The 13,630-nt window shown below is 35.9% G+C and overlaps 1 protein-coding gene across 1 annotated transcript in view; it reads left to right on the forward strand.

Moving 5' to 3' along the window:
- The window catches only part of KHDRBS2 (KH RNA binding domain containing, signal transduction associated 2), a 720,740-nt gene that overhangs the window by 215,810 nt on the left and 491,300 nt on the right, over positions 1 to 13,630 (forward strand). Inside the window, exon 3 of the mRNA XM_059937548.1 lies at positions 6,602 to 6,718. Within this exon, the coding sequence (XP_059793531.1) occupies positions 6,602 to 6,718 (117 nt within the window). The remainder of the gene's footprint in view (positions 1 to 6,601; positions 6,719 to 13,630) is intronic.

Consider the following 13,630-nt stretch of genomic DNA (forward strand, 5'->3'; position numbering starts at 1 on the left):
TTCCTGTCTATTTATACAAGAAGGCTATTTTTTGATCTGCAACTCTTATCTCTCTTTGTGCAGTCTGCCCCCAATTGCTTTACTTTTTTTTAACAGCAGCAAGCACAAGGATGGACTACTAAACACTGATTTAATGCTGAGTTCCCAAAGCGCAGAACAGCAGCTCTGTGAAGTCTTATCAGTTAAGAAGGGGATTCATCCCCAAATCAGGATTAGGATGGAGATAAAAATAGTGTTGAGGTATGAACAGATGAGGACAAGAGGAATTTGAGGATCAGGAGGTGAGGGCATTCGAGTCCAGCTGTGTCCTATGAAAGAAGAAGAAGGAGCAGGGGTGGCATCAGGAGACTCTTCACAAGTGGCCAGATGGCCAGCACTGCCCTTTGTAACAAAGCAGGTGTAGGCATGGTGCCCACAAAGGGGAAAACTAGATGAGGTGCAACACCTCTCCTAGTTGAGAAGGAATAGAGTTGCTGGAATTAGTTTATAAACAGGTGACTAGAAAAATGCCACTTGTGAACAGGTTTATTTCATCCAAGTATTGGTCAGATATTATTAATCATGAGGAAACATATTAATAATAAGGAAAGAGTAAATGGGAGTCTATAGATAAGACATTCTAGGGTATCCTGGTTGAATTAGTAAATTTTGAAATATGTATGCCCAATATTATTAAATTTATATTCACCTGATTTAAAACTGTTCTTGGATTCACTCTGTTAAAAATGTTCCTAAAATATTTTTCTTAAAGTGTCCCTAGTTTTATGATAAACACTTGCTTTGCCCCAAATTATGTTCTTTCTATTAATTTTACTCGACACAGTTTAAATTTTTGCTTTTGGAAAAAAAAATAAAAATCTGATTAAAATGCTCAAAAGAATTTTTGAATATAAAATTATTACAAAACAACAGCTTAATGACTTCAACATTAATCATAAATGAATATTACATACACAAATTTAATTTTCTTAAAACACATGTGGATAAAATACTTTGAAATTATTTGAAGATTTTTTTTTTTAATAAATTTATTTATTTATTTATTTATTTTTGGCTATGTTGGGTCTTCATTTCTGTGTGAGGGCTTTCTCCAGTTGTGGCAAGCGGGAGTCACTCTTCATTGCGGTGCACGGGCCACTCACTATCGCAGCCTCTCTTGTTGCGGAGCACAGGCTCCAGACGCGCAGGCTCAGTAGTTGTGGCTCACGGGCCTAGCCTCTGCGCGGCATGTGGGATCTTCCCGGACCAGGGCACGAACCCGTGTCCCCTGCATTGGCAGGTGGATTCCTAACCACTGCACCACCAGGGAAGCCCATTTGAAGATATTTTACATACTGAAAACACTATTGAGTGTTCACTCTATTGAGTCTTAAGACTCTAGAGATTCCCAAGTTACCAAATTGCAGCTAAATATTGAAGGCACTGTTGTGTAGTTCTTGAGTTATTTTCTGTGTATAAAAGAGATTTGCTCTAACAAAAAGGTTAGGACCAACTGTTGTCAGCGAACTGACCATACACCTGTCATGATTATGTCACTTGGCTTTGTGTGAAGGGGGACTGCACATAGACTGAAAGCAGAGGAATGACAATGTCTTGTCAGAACACAACTCTTCTACTGGCTATTTTCAGAACTAATGTAAAAATAAATTTCCAAAACCTAAGCGCAAGTTCAAAAATATGTGATCAGCTTCACGATTACTTCTGATGTGTTAAAATCTCGAACAGAAATGGTGTCCAGTCTTTCCTGAAAACAAGTCCACTTGAGCGAGGAAGAGGGAGAGATGTGGGCTGGCAGTGTTCTTTGTGGGAGTTTGGAGGGAGGCGCCCTGGTTGTGGTGTAGGCAGCCCCTTCTTGCCACCCCACGTGCATGCGCTATGAGCTCATCCACGTGGGGGACTCAGCAGAGTGTGCTTGGTACATGGTGAACCTTCAAAAAAGATTGATTGTAGCAAGTAATAGAGATCAATAGTTAAAACAATATAATACATAATAAATACAAAAAATAAAATATTAACAATATAAAAATAATAAAAGAATTAAGGATTACCAAAGTCAAACTTCACTAGAGGTGTCAGGTACAATTACAATCTACTGAAACAATAATAATGTAATAATAGCCTATATTTGTCGAGCTCTTATTGTGCATGTATTATTATTTTTATTATCTCTATTTACAGATAAGAAAAATGAAGCTTAGGGGAATGTAAGCAATATAGCCAAATTGGTACAGCTAGTGAATTTACAAACCCACGAAATCGGGCTTCAGAACCACGCTCGTAAGCATTGTGCTCTACATATTCACTGATGTTGGGGCATTTTTACTTATCCAAATAATAGTTGTGTATTAGAAAAAGTCCTCTGAGCCAGTCCCCAGTGTTGGCTCTAAAAACCCCAGATATTAGGGAAGAGATGAAATCACTTCAGGAAATTTCAACTATGATTAAAAAAAAAAAAATACTTTTTACCAAAAGCAAATGGTAGATTGTACATTTATAAATTATAAAAACACATTAAAAGAAGAACTGATTGCTTTAAACAGTTACATAATTAATGTTAATCAAGAAACATATTTTCTGTTAGTTTGTGAAATTAAATCCCTGATTATACAACATATTCATTCTGTTGGATGTTTGTGTTCTATTCCAAAAAGTAGAGTTTGTGAAAGAATTAAAGGGGATGTCTCTCTTACAGCTTCAGGACAATTTGGTTTCAAATTGGACATTGGTTAAAAATAAAGCTACTGTATTGAAAGAGATGTTGAAAAATGTGTCACAATAATCAATGCAGAGGACAAACTTCTGAGAGTTGGGACTATGTATATATTTTGTCAATAACCTGTCTTCAGCCAAGACTGCCTGAAATGCTACCTCTTCCTTTCAGGTCAAAAGCATCCCAATGGAGACATCACTTTGAGTGCTTTGGTATTTTTGAATTTGAAGTTTTGCTACTACCTGCAAAGGGACAAGAAGGTTCTGTAACAGAGTACTAGAAGTTCGATCAAATTTTACTCAACTGGATTGCTCTATTTGATTTCATTTAAAAGTTATACAATAGTCAACGGATTCAAAGTATATGTATAATTTTCGAGTAGAGTGTGAAAAAATAAAATGAACACTCATGAACCTCTAAGTTACAGTCTAAAATATTACCTATTGCTTTGACACGACCTGTTTGTTTCCCTTTGATCACATTCCCTACTATCCATTCCCAGAGTTACTAAGATCTTGAAGTTTGTGTTTATTATTACACCTGTTATTTAAAAATTGGATGTACAACTCATGCATATATTCATAATTAAAATATTATTGAACTTTGCTTGTTGAGTTTTATAAAAACAGTGTCATATGTCTAGAGCTTGAATTTTTCACTCAAAGTTTTATTTCTAGAATTTGTTCATGAGATTTCATATAGTTATGGGTAATTTGTGTTCACTGCTGTAAATATTCCACTATGGGTATGTGACAATGTACTTATTCATTTGTATCAGTCATTGTTCTGATGGGAAAATAGAATCCACTCTCTACATAATAGTTATAATGTGTAATTCAGGACTGACATGACTCTTGGAAGATGAGGGAAGGGACATTAGGAAGGCTGCCACCAGGGGACGTGAAGATCTGAGCCCCACGCCTGCCAGGACCTGGAACTGGGCCTGTGCAGCAGTCTGTGGGGCTGCCGTATCAACAGAGTAGGACTCATGTGGAGGTCAGTAAGCAGCCATGTCTGACCGCCATGATTTGCCAGGAGTAATGGACTGCAGTTCATGTTCACCTTCTAAATCTCATGCAACCTTCTGTCATTGGCAGAATCCAGCACCAAAGGAAGCACATCGTAAGGAATCCTATGCACGTGTCTGAGGTGTGGACACGTGTTGGTGTGGTGTCCAGGTGAGGGCACATCACCACTGAATTGATGTTTTTCCCCAGTTATTTTTGTTCCTACAAGCCTTGAGACTTTGAACATTCTTGTACACATGCTAAGATTTCTCTAGAGAATATACCTGGGAATGGGTATGCTGAGGCATGGGTTAAATGCATTTACAGATTTACAGGATGATGCCAGCAGGGTTGTACTTACTCACAGTCCTACAAGCAGTGTATATGTGTCTCTGTGGCTCCACATTCTGGTCAGTGTTTGGTTTCTGACTCCTTATTTCTACCACCATAGTGTGTGTAAAATGGGATTTCACTGTGGTCTTAATTTGATTTTTGTTTAACTGTTAATAAGGTTGAATATTCACACTTTTTCTTTGGCCGTTCTCTTCCTTCTTCATGATTATATCTATTATCTTTTGTTTGTCTTTTCCTTACAGTTTTATACTTAGGATTGTAAACTAATGATTTATTGTTAACATATAATGTAAATAGTCTCCAAATTTGTGACATATTTTTTGCCTTTCTTATGGTATATTTTAATGAACAGATATTCTTAATTTAATCAAGCTTTTATTTTACTCTTAGCATATATTTACATCTTGTTTTAGAACTCTTAGACATTATTTCCTTATAATGTCTCTTATAAGGAAATTCTAAAATTTGCCTTTCAGGCCTAAGTCTATAATCCATCTGTATTTATTTTTTTGCTATGGTGTACAAAGCAATTTCACTATTCTTGTTATGGAGAGGCTGTTATGCTCTACATTAGACAGTTTCTTCTTTCCTTAGTATATTAGTTTTCTACTGTTGCTGTAACAATTACCACAAACTTAGTGGCTTAAACCACCACAGAGTTGTGTACAATCTCCCAAGACTGAACCAGGAAGAATGCAATGGTAAATGGGATTGTTCCCTTAATTTCTCTTTCTGATATTTCATTGTTAGTGCATAGAAATGCAAAGATTTCTGTATATTAATTTTGTTGCCCTTTAACTTTATGGAATTCATTGTTGAGCTCTAGTAGTTTTCTGGTGGCATCTTTAGGATTTTCTATGTATAGTATCATGTCATCTGGAAACAGTGACAGTTTTACTTTTTCCTTTCCAATTTGGATTCTTTCTATTTCCTTTTCTTCTCTGGTTGCTGTGGCTGGGACTTCCAAAACTAGGTTGAATAAAAGTGGTGAGAGTGGGCATCCTGATCTTAGAGGGAATGATTTCAGCTTTTCACCTTTAAATATGATGTTATTAGGTGTGGGTTTGTCATATGTGGCCTTTTATTATGTATGTGGCACTTTTGTTGAAAATCAGTTTGACCATCTAAGCATGGTCTTTCTGAACTTTATATTGTTCTGTTTACCTTACTTGCCTATAGATATGGCAATCCACACTCCAGTACAGCACTGAATAGATGTGGTAAGAACAGGTATCTTGACTTTATCCTGGATTTAGGGGAAAAGCATTTAATCTTTTACCATTAAATGTGGTTTATTTCTTACTCTGGGATCACGGGCTTAAAAAATAGAATAACTCTGATTTAGAAGACAGTTACCTAATTTTACTTTTCTCTGTTTCATGTGCCCAACATAGTTTTTAGTGCAATTTAAGCCTTTTGTATTTTTAAAATTAATGAGTGAGTGATTGCCTGAGTCATTTGGTGTGGTGCTGTTCCTTTAGTAGCTGGCAACATACTCTGATAATTGTTTTTAGTTCCCTTGTTTTTAACCATATTTTGGGATTATTAAACAAATTAGATACGTTCCCCCACCCCCAGAATTTTCCATTTAGGCAAACAGTTTTGTATATATACTCTATCTAGCATTTTAAACTTTTCTGTATGTGTTCACATCTTTTATTTGCTGATGCTTAGAACAACTCTTTAACATAGAGAAGGTAAGATTGAAGAACAGTTGAATCTCTTTATTTCCCATCATGAAATTTGGAATGGAATGTTATGGGCATAGACAATACTTATCAAACATAAAAATTAAATTTTACTTTTAAAAAAATTTAAAATATTAACTTTTGCAATTTTGAATGTGCATAGACATGTTAAAATTGTTTTTTATTTCAGTAATCTGATTGGAGAGAAAAAGCCTTTAAAAATTTTGTAAACCCTAGTGCTTCTCCCTAATTTCATTCTTGAGTAATTTATTTATCTATGTGATTATATGAGTAAATGATATGTTCAAAATATTGCTGACTTTGGCATTCCTTTGGAAAGAAACGTCTTTTTTTAAATTTATTTATTTATTTATTTTTGGCTGTGTTGGGTCTTCGTTTCTGTGCGAGGGCTTTCTTTGGTTGTGGCGAGCGGGGGCCACTCTTCATCGCGGTGTGCGGGCCTCTCACTGTCGTGGCCTGTCTTGTTGGGGAGCACAGGCTCCAGACGCGCAGGCTCAGTAGTTGTGGCTCACGGGCCCAGTTGCTCCGCGGCATGTGGGATCTTCCCAGACCAGGGCTCGAACCCGTGTGCCCTGCATTGGCAGGCAGATTCTCAACCACTGCGCCACCAGGGAAGCCCAAGAAACGTCTTTTTAAAAGTGGATCTGATCTTAGAGGTCTGAGATGGTTTTCTCTGTGTGTGTGTGTGTTTGGGTATGTGAATGCCATAACTCTCTTCTCCATGGTAAAGACTGAAAAACCCATAGCCCATCAGTTATGCTTCGTGTAAATTATTACTTTTCTCTACTTAAAACAGACATTCTATTGATTTTGTTTCCTAGTTCAATTTTGTGGGGAAATTGCTTGGACCAAGAGGAAACTCCTTGAAGAGGCTACAGGAAGAAACAGGTGCTAAAATGTCTATCCTGGGCAAAGGATCAATGAGAGATAAAGCAAAGGTATGAACTTTGAATTTGATACTTAACACACACAGGGAGTTACCTGTAACAGGAGGGCCACATTTACAAGCACATATGAGCTGTCCTCCAATTATTTCCCATGAATTTTACCCTTTGGGACTACTCTGTTGCACTTTCTGATGTCTCCTCTATTTTCATAAAAATCAATTACTGGTCTTTTTCTCCCAAAACATGTAATTCTGTATTTTTATTCTTTTCAGTCCTCTGTGTAGGTTGCTGTCAAATCTTTTCATTTTTTTCTGTGTCCTCCGTAGGATGTTTCTATATGTGTGTGCTCATTTTCCTTAATTCCTTGACTGGATTCTTGTTCTTTCTTCAGCTGTATCGCCTGATCCCATCCACTGTATCATTCCCTCATTTTATCCCTCTACTCTATTTCATTCAGATCCTCTTACCTAAAGCAATTTCAAATACTTATCTGAAAATCTAAGAGAATTTCACTTATTTTTTGAAATGCTTCAGTGATATTAAACAACTCACCTAATCCCCAAAGAAAAATAAGCTAAAAATTATTATCAACTTGGATATTTGAAGTGATTTATTTTGCATCTGAACTATATCATTTTCCCATTTTCTAAAGTGATAGCAATTTTCTCTGTGTTAGTATTCTGTGTTAAAATAACTATTTATAGAGATTTATTCAAAAAATATCTATGTCTGTACTTTCATATATGCTTTAATTTTTTTTTTTTTTTGTTATATGTTCTCCAGATATCTCAAAGACTTACAACAGAAACTTCATTTTTCATGCTTTTATTCTCTCACACATTCTTTAAGATTTAGATTAGGCAGGGTCTTCTGAACCCTTGTGATAGGCTTACTTAACCATAAAACATAAAACATATTTTACTGAAATTTGCTGTTTCTCTCATTAAACTGTTAGCTTCCATGGGCCAGAGAAATATCCTAGTCAGCTTTGCATACCCAGAGTCACTGTGTAGTCTCTCCATATTTTTTTTTAAAGCAAATAGGTGTATATTTTTCATTCCCATGTATTTGGACATTTTTTCCTGTTGATATTGGATTCTTTTTTTCCTGTGAGCATGTTAGGTACCAGCATAAGTATTTGAAAATCTAGCAAGAAAAAAATTTGGTTCTATTAAGTTTCCATTAGGTTTAATTTACTGATATTACCCGTTAATTAAAGTCCTGTTTCTATATTGATTACTTTTTGGGTGATCCATCGTGTTTGTTTCTGCTTTGAGTATTTTCATTGCTCCTTTAAAAAATGAAAACATTTAATAGCAACAACATCAAAAATAATGTATTCCACTATAAAATATGCTTTTTAGAATGTAGATAAGACTTTAACTGCTAAGGACAACATGGCTGAAATAAAACCACAGACACGGGTGTGAAAAAATTTACCTTAGTAAACACTTGCTTAAAATAAAAATAAATCCTAGGTAAAACTTTTATTGCTATGCTGCTATTTTGCTTCTCTGCCACGTGACCTGAACAGAAAGGAATATTTTATGTGATTTTATATTTCTAGCAAATAAGTAAAACTCATCTGATTCTGCAGTGGAAGTGTATATGTGTGTCTGTGTGTATTTATAGAGTGACACAGGCATATATTCCTGCATTAATTACAAAAATATTTGTAATTATTTACAAATAATACATTATGTATCACACTATGTGTCACTGCAGTTCTAGTTCACAGTAATGATTGTGAGAAAAAAATTTCCTCCTGGAGTTTGCATTCCAGTGGGAGAGACAGACAATAAATAAGTGAATAAATAAATTTTCTACTTTCAGGAGTTGATAATTGTTATGGATTAAAATAAAACAGAGGAAGGGAAAATAGGTTAATGATGGGAGTAGTGGTTTGGTATGATGATTAAGTAGAGAACTGGATTATGAGAAGGAACCAACCCAAGAAAAATCAGAATGAGAGAGAATGCAAGTGTGATGGCTCTGAAGGAGAATCTGTGTCTTTATAACTATCCTGGCAACTGTAACCATATTTTTGTTTATAACCATACTTATTCCCATTTAGTTACCACCCAATTTCTTTGCTGGCCTTCATAGAAAAATTATTTGAGAATGTTATTTGCAATCAGTTGCTCTCATCCATCCTTTTTTAAAATTTAAAATTTTAATTTATTAATAACGTTGACTGTTGCATGCATTTATTGGCTAATTGTATCACTTCTTTTTAAAGTCTCCTAATCTTGCCTTTTTTTTTCCCCTTTCAGTTTTATTGAGATACAATTGACATACAAGACTGTATAAGTTTAAGTTGTACAGGATAATGATTTGACTTACATACATCATGAAATAATGATCACAATAAGTTAAGTGAGCATTCATCATCTCATAGATATAAAAGGAGATAAAGAAAAATTATTTTTTCCTTGTGGTGAGAACTCTTAGGATTAATGCTCTTCGCATTCCTGTGTATCATACAGCAGTGTTATTAGCTACAGTCATCATGTTGAACATTTCATCCTGAGTACTTATTTGTCTTACAACTGGGAGTCTGTACCTATGACCACCTTCCTACAGTTCTCCCTCCCCCAACCCCGTGCCTCTGGTAACCACAAATCTGATCTATTTTTCTAGGTGTTTGTTTTGTTTGTTTTTGAAGTATAATTGACCTGAAACACTGTTAGTTCCTGGGACACAACATAGAAATTCCATATTTCTATATATTTCAAAATGATCACAACAATAAGTTACCATCTGTCACCACACAAAGATGTGACATAATTATTGACTATATTCCCCACACTGTACATTTCATACCTGTGACTCATTTATTTTATAACTGGGAGTTTGTGCCTCTTTATCTCCCTCACCTATTTCTCTCCACTCTCCCCTCCCTGCTCTCTGGCATCTGCCTGTTTGTTCTCTGTATCTATGACTCTGTTTCTGTTTGTTATGTTTGTTCATTTGTTTTGATTTTTAGATTCCATATGTAAGTGAAATCATATGGTATTTGTCTATCTCTATTTTACTTAGCATAATACCCTCTAGGTCCATCCATGTTGTTACAAATGGCAAGATTTCATTTTTTTAATAGCTGAGTAATATTACACTATATATCTATATCTATATCTATATACCACATCTTTATCTATTCATCTATTGATGAGCACTTAGGTTGCTTCCCATATCTTGGCTGTTGCTCAATAATGCTGCTATGAACATTAAGGTGCATGTATATTTTTGAATTAGTGTTTTTGTTTTCTTTGGAAAAATACCCAGGAGTGGAATTCCTGCATCATATGATAGTTCTATTTTTAATGTTTTGAAGAAACACCATACTGTTTTCCATAGTGGCTGCACCAATTTACATTCCCACCAACAGTGCAGGTCCACTCTCATTCATTCTTCATTGTCTCCTCCTCAGTTCCTGTGACTGGATCCTCTTCTTCCTGCAGACCTCCAAGCCCAGGACTTGGTCTTCAGACTTCTTTCTTCCCTTCATGATCTCATTCAATCTGTGTACATCCAGCTCCCAGTCTCTCCCGCAGGTTCTAGATTCATGTGTTCAACTACACACTCAACATGTCTATGTGAATGTCTAATAGGCATTGAAATATAGTTGTCCAAACACACATGTACAAATATGTAAATGTATGTGTATATTTATACACACAGGTGTGTATATATATATGAATGAAATATATATGTATTAATTATTTACCTACATGTATGGCATTTATATACTTACCTATATATGAAGTACAATATAAACACATATACAGAGAAAGAGAGAGAGAGAGAGATTGAAAGAATAAGAGAGATACCTTTGCTGACTTTTAGGGCCCCAGTGAATACGCTATGAGCCATGGAGTCTCAAGATTTAAGGATACCTTCTCTTTTTGTCTTGTGTTTGTTCAAAAGCAAATCTCATAGAAATAGGAAATGAAAAACAGCACATATTCAATTGAGTGGTACTTGGTAGCTCAAGCCTACAAAGGTTAGTTGTGTTTATTTAAAGTTTATATCAGCAGGCATTAAGGAGATCAACACAAAACTGCAAGTCTGTTTTTCACATTCTATTGAATGAAAAAATAAATAAATGCCTGAAGCATCACTAGGTGCCCCTTCTGCACCCACCAGCAAAGCCTGGGCCCACAACCTGCCCCTCAGGCCCAGCGTCAGGCACCTGCCTTTGTAGACAAATGTGTTTGTTTAATAGCCTTGTTTGCAGTGACTAGCTTGCCTCAACTTTCTAGGAAATAATGCAGATCATTTTTCTGTATTGGTTATGCTGTTAAGGTGCTACACAATGTATGTCTTAAACTTGAGCTTTTCTTTATGATAAAAGGAGATATTTGGATAGTTACCTAAGTCAGGACAAAATAACTATGCAAGAATATTTCTTCCATCTCTGCTGCACGCTCAACTACAGGTGAAATATTAGGCTTCATAGAAGATATTATTAGACATGACTCAAGCCTTCACAGAACTTTTAATTAAATTAAACATCCTGATCTAACACTTCCTTAAAAAAAAAAATAACTTAAGAAAGTATAAATCTTTGAATTAGTAGGTGGAAAGAATGATATGGAAAACAGTTCTTGTGGTCTAGTGTAGTAAGAATATTCTAACAAGTTTAATGTTTTTATTTGTGTTATTTTGTTTTTGACTCTGGCAGAGAAACACTCATTTTAGTTTAGTTACACCTAGCCAATAACTCTATAAGCAGAGGAAGGAAACAAAAACCAAAACAAAACAAAATGCAGTAATATCCAGTAGCAAAACCCTACCTTATATTTCATTCCCATACTGGTCAGATCCCAGAATATGTCAACTCACATTATAAAAAAAAAAAAAAAATCCAGGAATTCTTGAATAGAAGATAACTTTTCAATTGTGATGATAAAAGGTATTCTCAGAGAAATCTAGAAAGTAAAAATATACAGTGTGTTTGCAATATTTCAAAATACTTCAGGAAATTAACTGGCAGTTCAGAAATTTCTTTGAAGTCTGAGTCCTCCAAGCAGCATATGGCCTGTTCTCAGTAACCGCACGGCTTCCAGCCTCACCAGCAGTTGCTTCTGTGAAATCTTGAGGGGAACCATGGTGCTTTGGATAAAGTGCTGCTATTTTTAGTGATACTGATGGCAGAGATTGTTGAGGGAGAACAGAGGAGGCAGTGGTTCTAAACGCTTATCTTTGAAAAGAGTGAGAAACAAACATGTTATCGCCAGGAAAAACGGTTAGGAGAGGTTAAGGAAAATCAAAGCCTGAACACATGCAGGTAAGTGAGGAAACAGGAGGAAAGCAAATTTCTTGCATAGGTATTCAGTGTCCTTAAGTGGAAATCACAAATGACCAGGTTGCCAATAAATTTTGTTGTAATGAAAGATATTTTGGCATTTTTATTAATAAGCTTTGTTGAAATTACGGGGTGTGGTCTTAAAACATGCAAGTGATTATATTTTTAAAGTGAAGTGCTGTTTGGTAGAGTTTTATTTGAAAATGTGTGATCATTCTGAAGGCAAACCTTTCTCTCTTTGATGTGCTAATACCATGAGCAGTTTCTATTTTATACTCTATCTTCTGTGTTTGGTGATGGCTACTTTAGTAAATCCTTTTGGATTTCACGGCAAGATTGATTTTCATCAACAATAAAATCAACTAAAACCTTCAAAGTGGTGCTGCTTGCCTGGTGGGCAATGTGGGTGCAAACCCCGGGCCCAGTGTCCTTCCCCTGTTTGGCTTCTGGGCTGAGACTCACATCAAACCTCAAATCCTACAGTACAGGGGTGACACCATGCTCACTGCTTGTCAGCCAGGCTGGGACTGTAAACTCCTCTTTCAACTTGGTAATATCCCCAACAACAAAGCAGTTTGTAATCCCACAAAATCAAGAGTCTGGACACTCTGACTTTAATTTTAGCTCTGCCCCCACTCTGATTTTAATTTTAGCTCTGCCCCTAATAAACTGCACAGTAAATCAACAACATTTCTTTCTCAGCCTCCTTCCTGCAGAAAAGAATGCCTAGCCCATCTTGGCTTCCGAACAGAGATAGAGGAATATGCATACTTTGCTTAAATATCACTTGAGTGTGTGAAGGACAAGGAATGTATCATAAGTTATAGATAGGTGCAATTTTATTTTGTATTTATTCTCTGCATTCTTCTGTTTCTCTGATCTGAATTCTGAGAAGTTGGAGAACCAGACTAAAAGCCTCCCCTTAACAGTAGCATATGTGAGAAGGAACATTGTATTACAAATACCTATTTTGTGAGGACGCAATGAAACTTGTGTTTCAATGGTAACCAATACAAGGTTATTTCAACCTATTTTGGATTCCAAGTGACCAAACAATTAAAATAGTTAGATTTGAGTTGAAGAGTGAACTGTATCATGATGTTAGTGAGAAATGATATTTTCATATTAACATCTTCAACTCTCTTATATATAAATAGTCTGTCATTCACTGTACTGTGCTTTGACCTTGGAATGAAAAACAAAGCCATAAATCTGTCCAGGTTCAATTCTTCATAAGCTGGTATTGACTGAAAAAAAAAATTGCACAACCTAAAAGTTGAGAATTATGCTTTATTCAGTGGACAAACTGAGGACTTAAGCCCAAGAGTCAGCCTTTCAGACATCTCTGAGGGACCATTCTGAAGAGGTAAGGGAGGAGCCAGGCTATGTGGGAGTTTTTGCAACAAAAACCAGGTAGTTGGAACATCAAAAGATTACTGTTAACTAAAGTAAAACCAGACCTCTCAAGTTAATGAATTTATCAATCGTCTATGTATGGAAAGATACAAGAGTCTGGGCTCAATGAAATTATTCCTTTGATATGCACCTTAACTATCTAGGGCCAATATCCTGTTTTTTCCATCCTGAGTCCCATCAGGATGCACAGTCGGGAGCGGCTGCAGTGGCTGATGGCTTGATGGCCGCACATCCTTTGT

Source organism: Balaenoptera ricei, chromosome 11, assembly GCF_028023285.1.
Source record: "Balaenoptera ricei isolate mBalRic1 chromosome 11, mBalRic1.hap2, whole genome shotgun sequence".
NCBI lineage: Eukaryota > Metazoa > Chordata > Mammalia > Artiodactyla > Balaenopteridae > Balaenoptera > Balaenoptera ricei.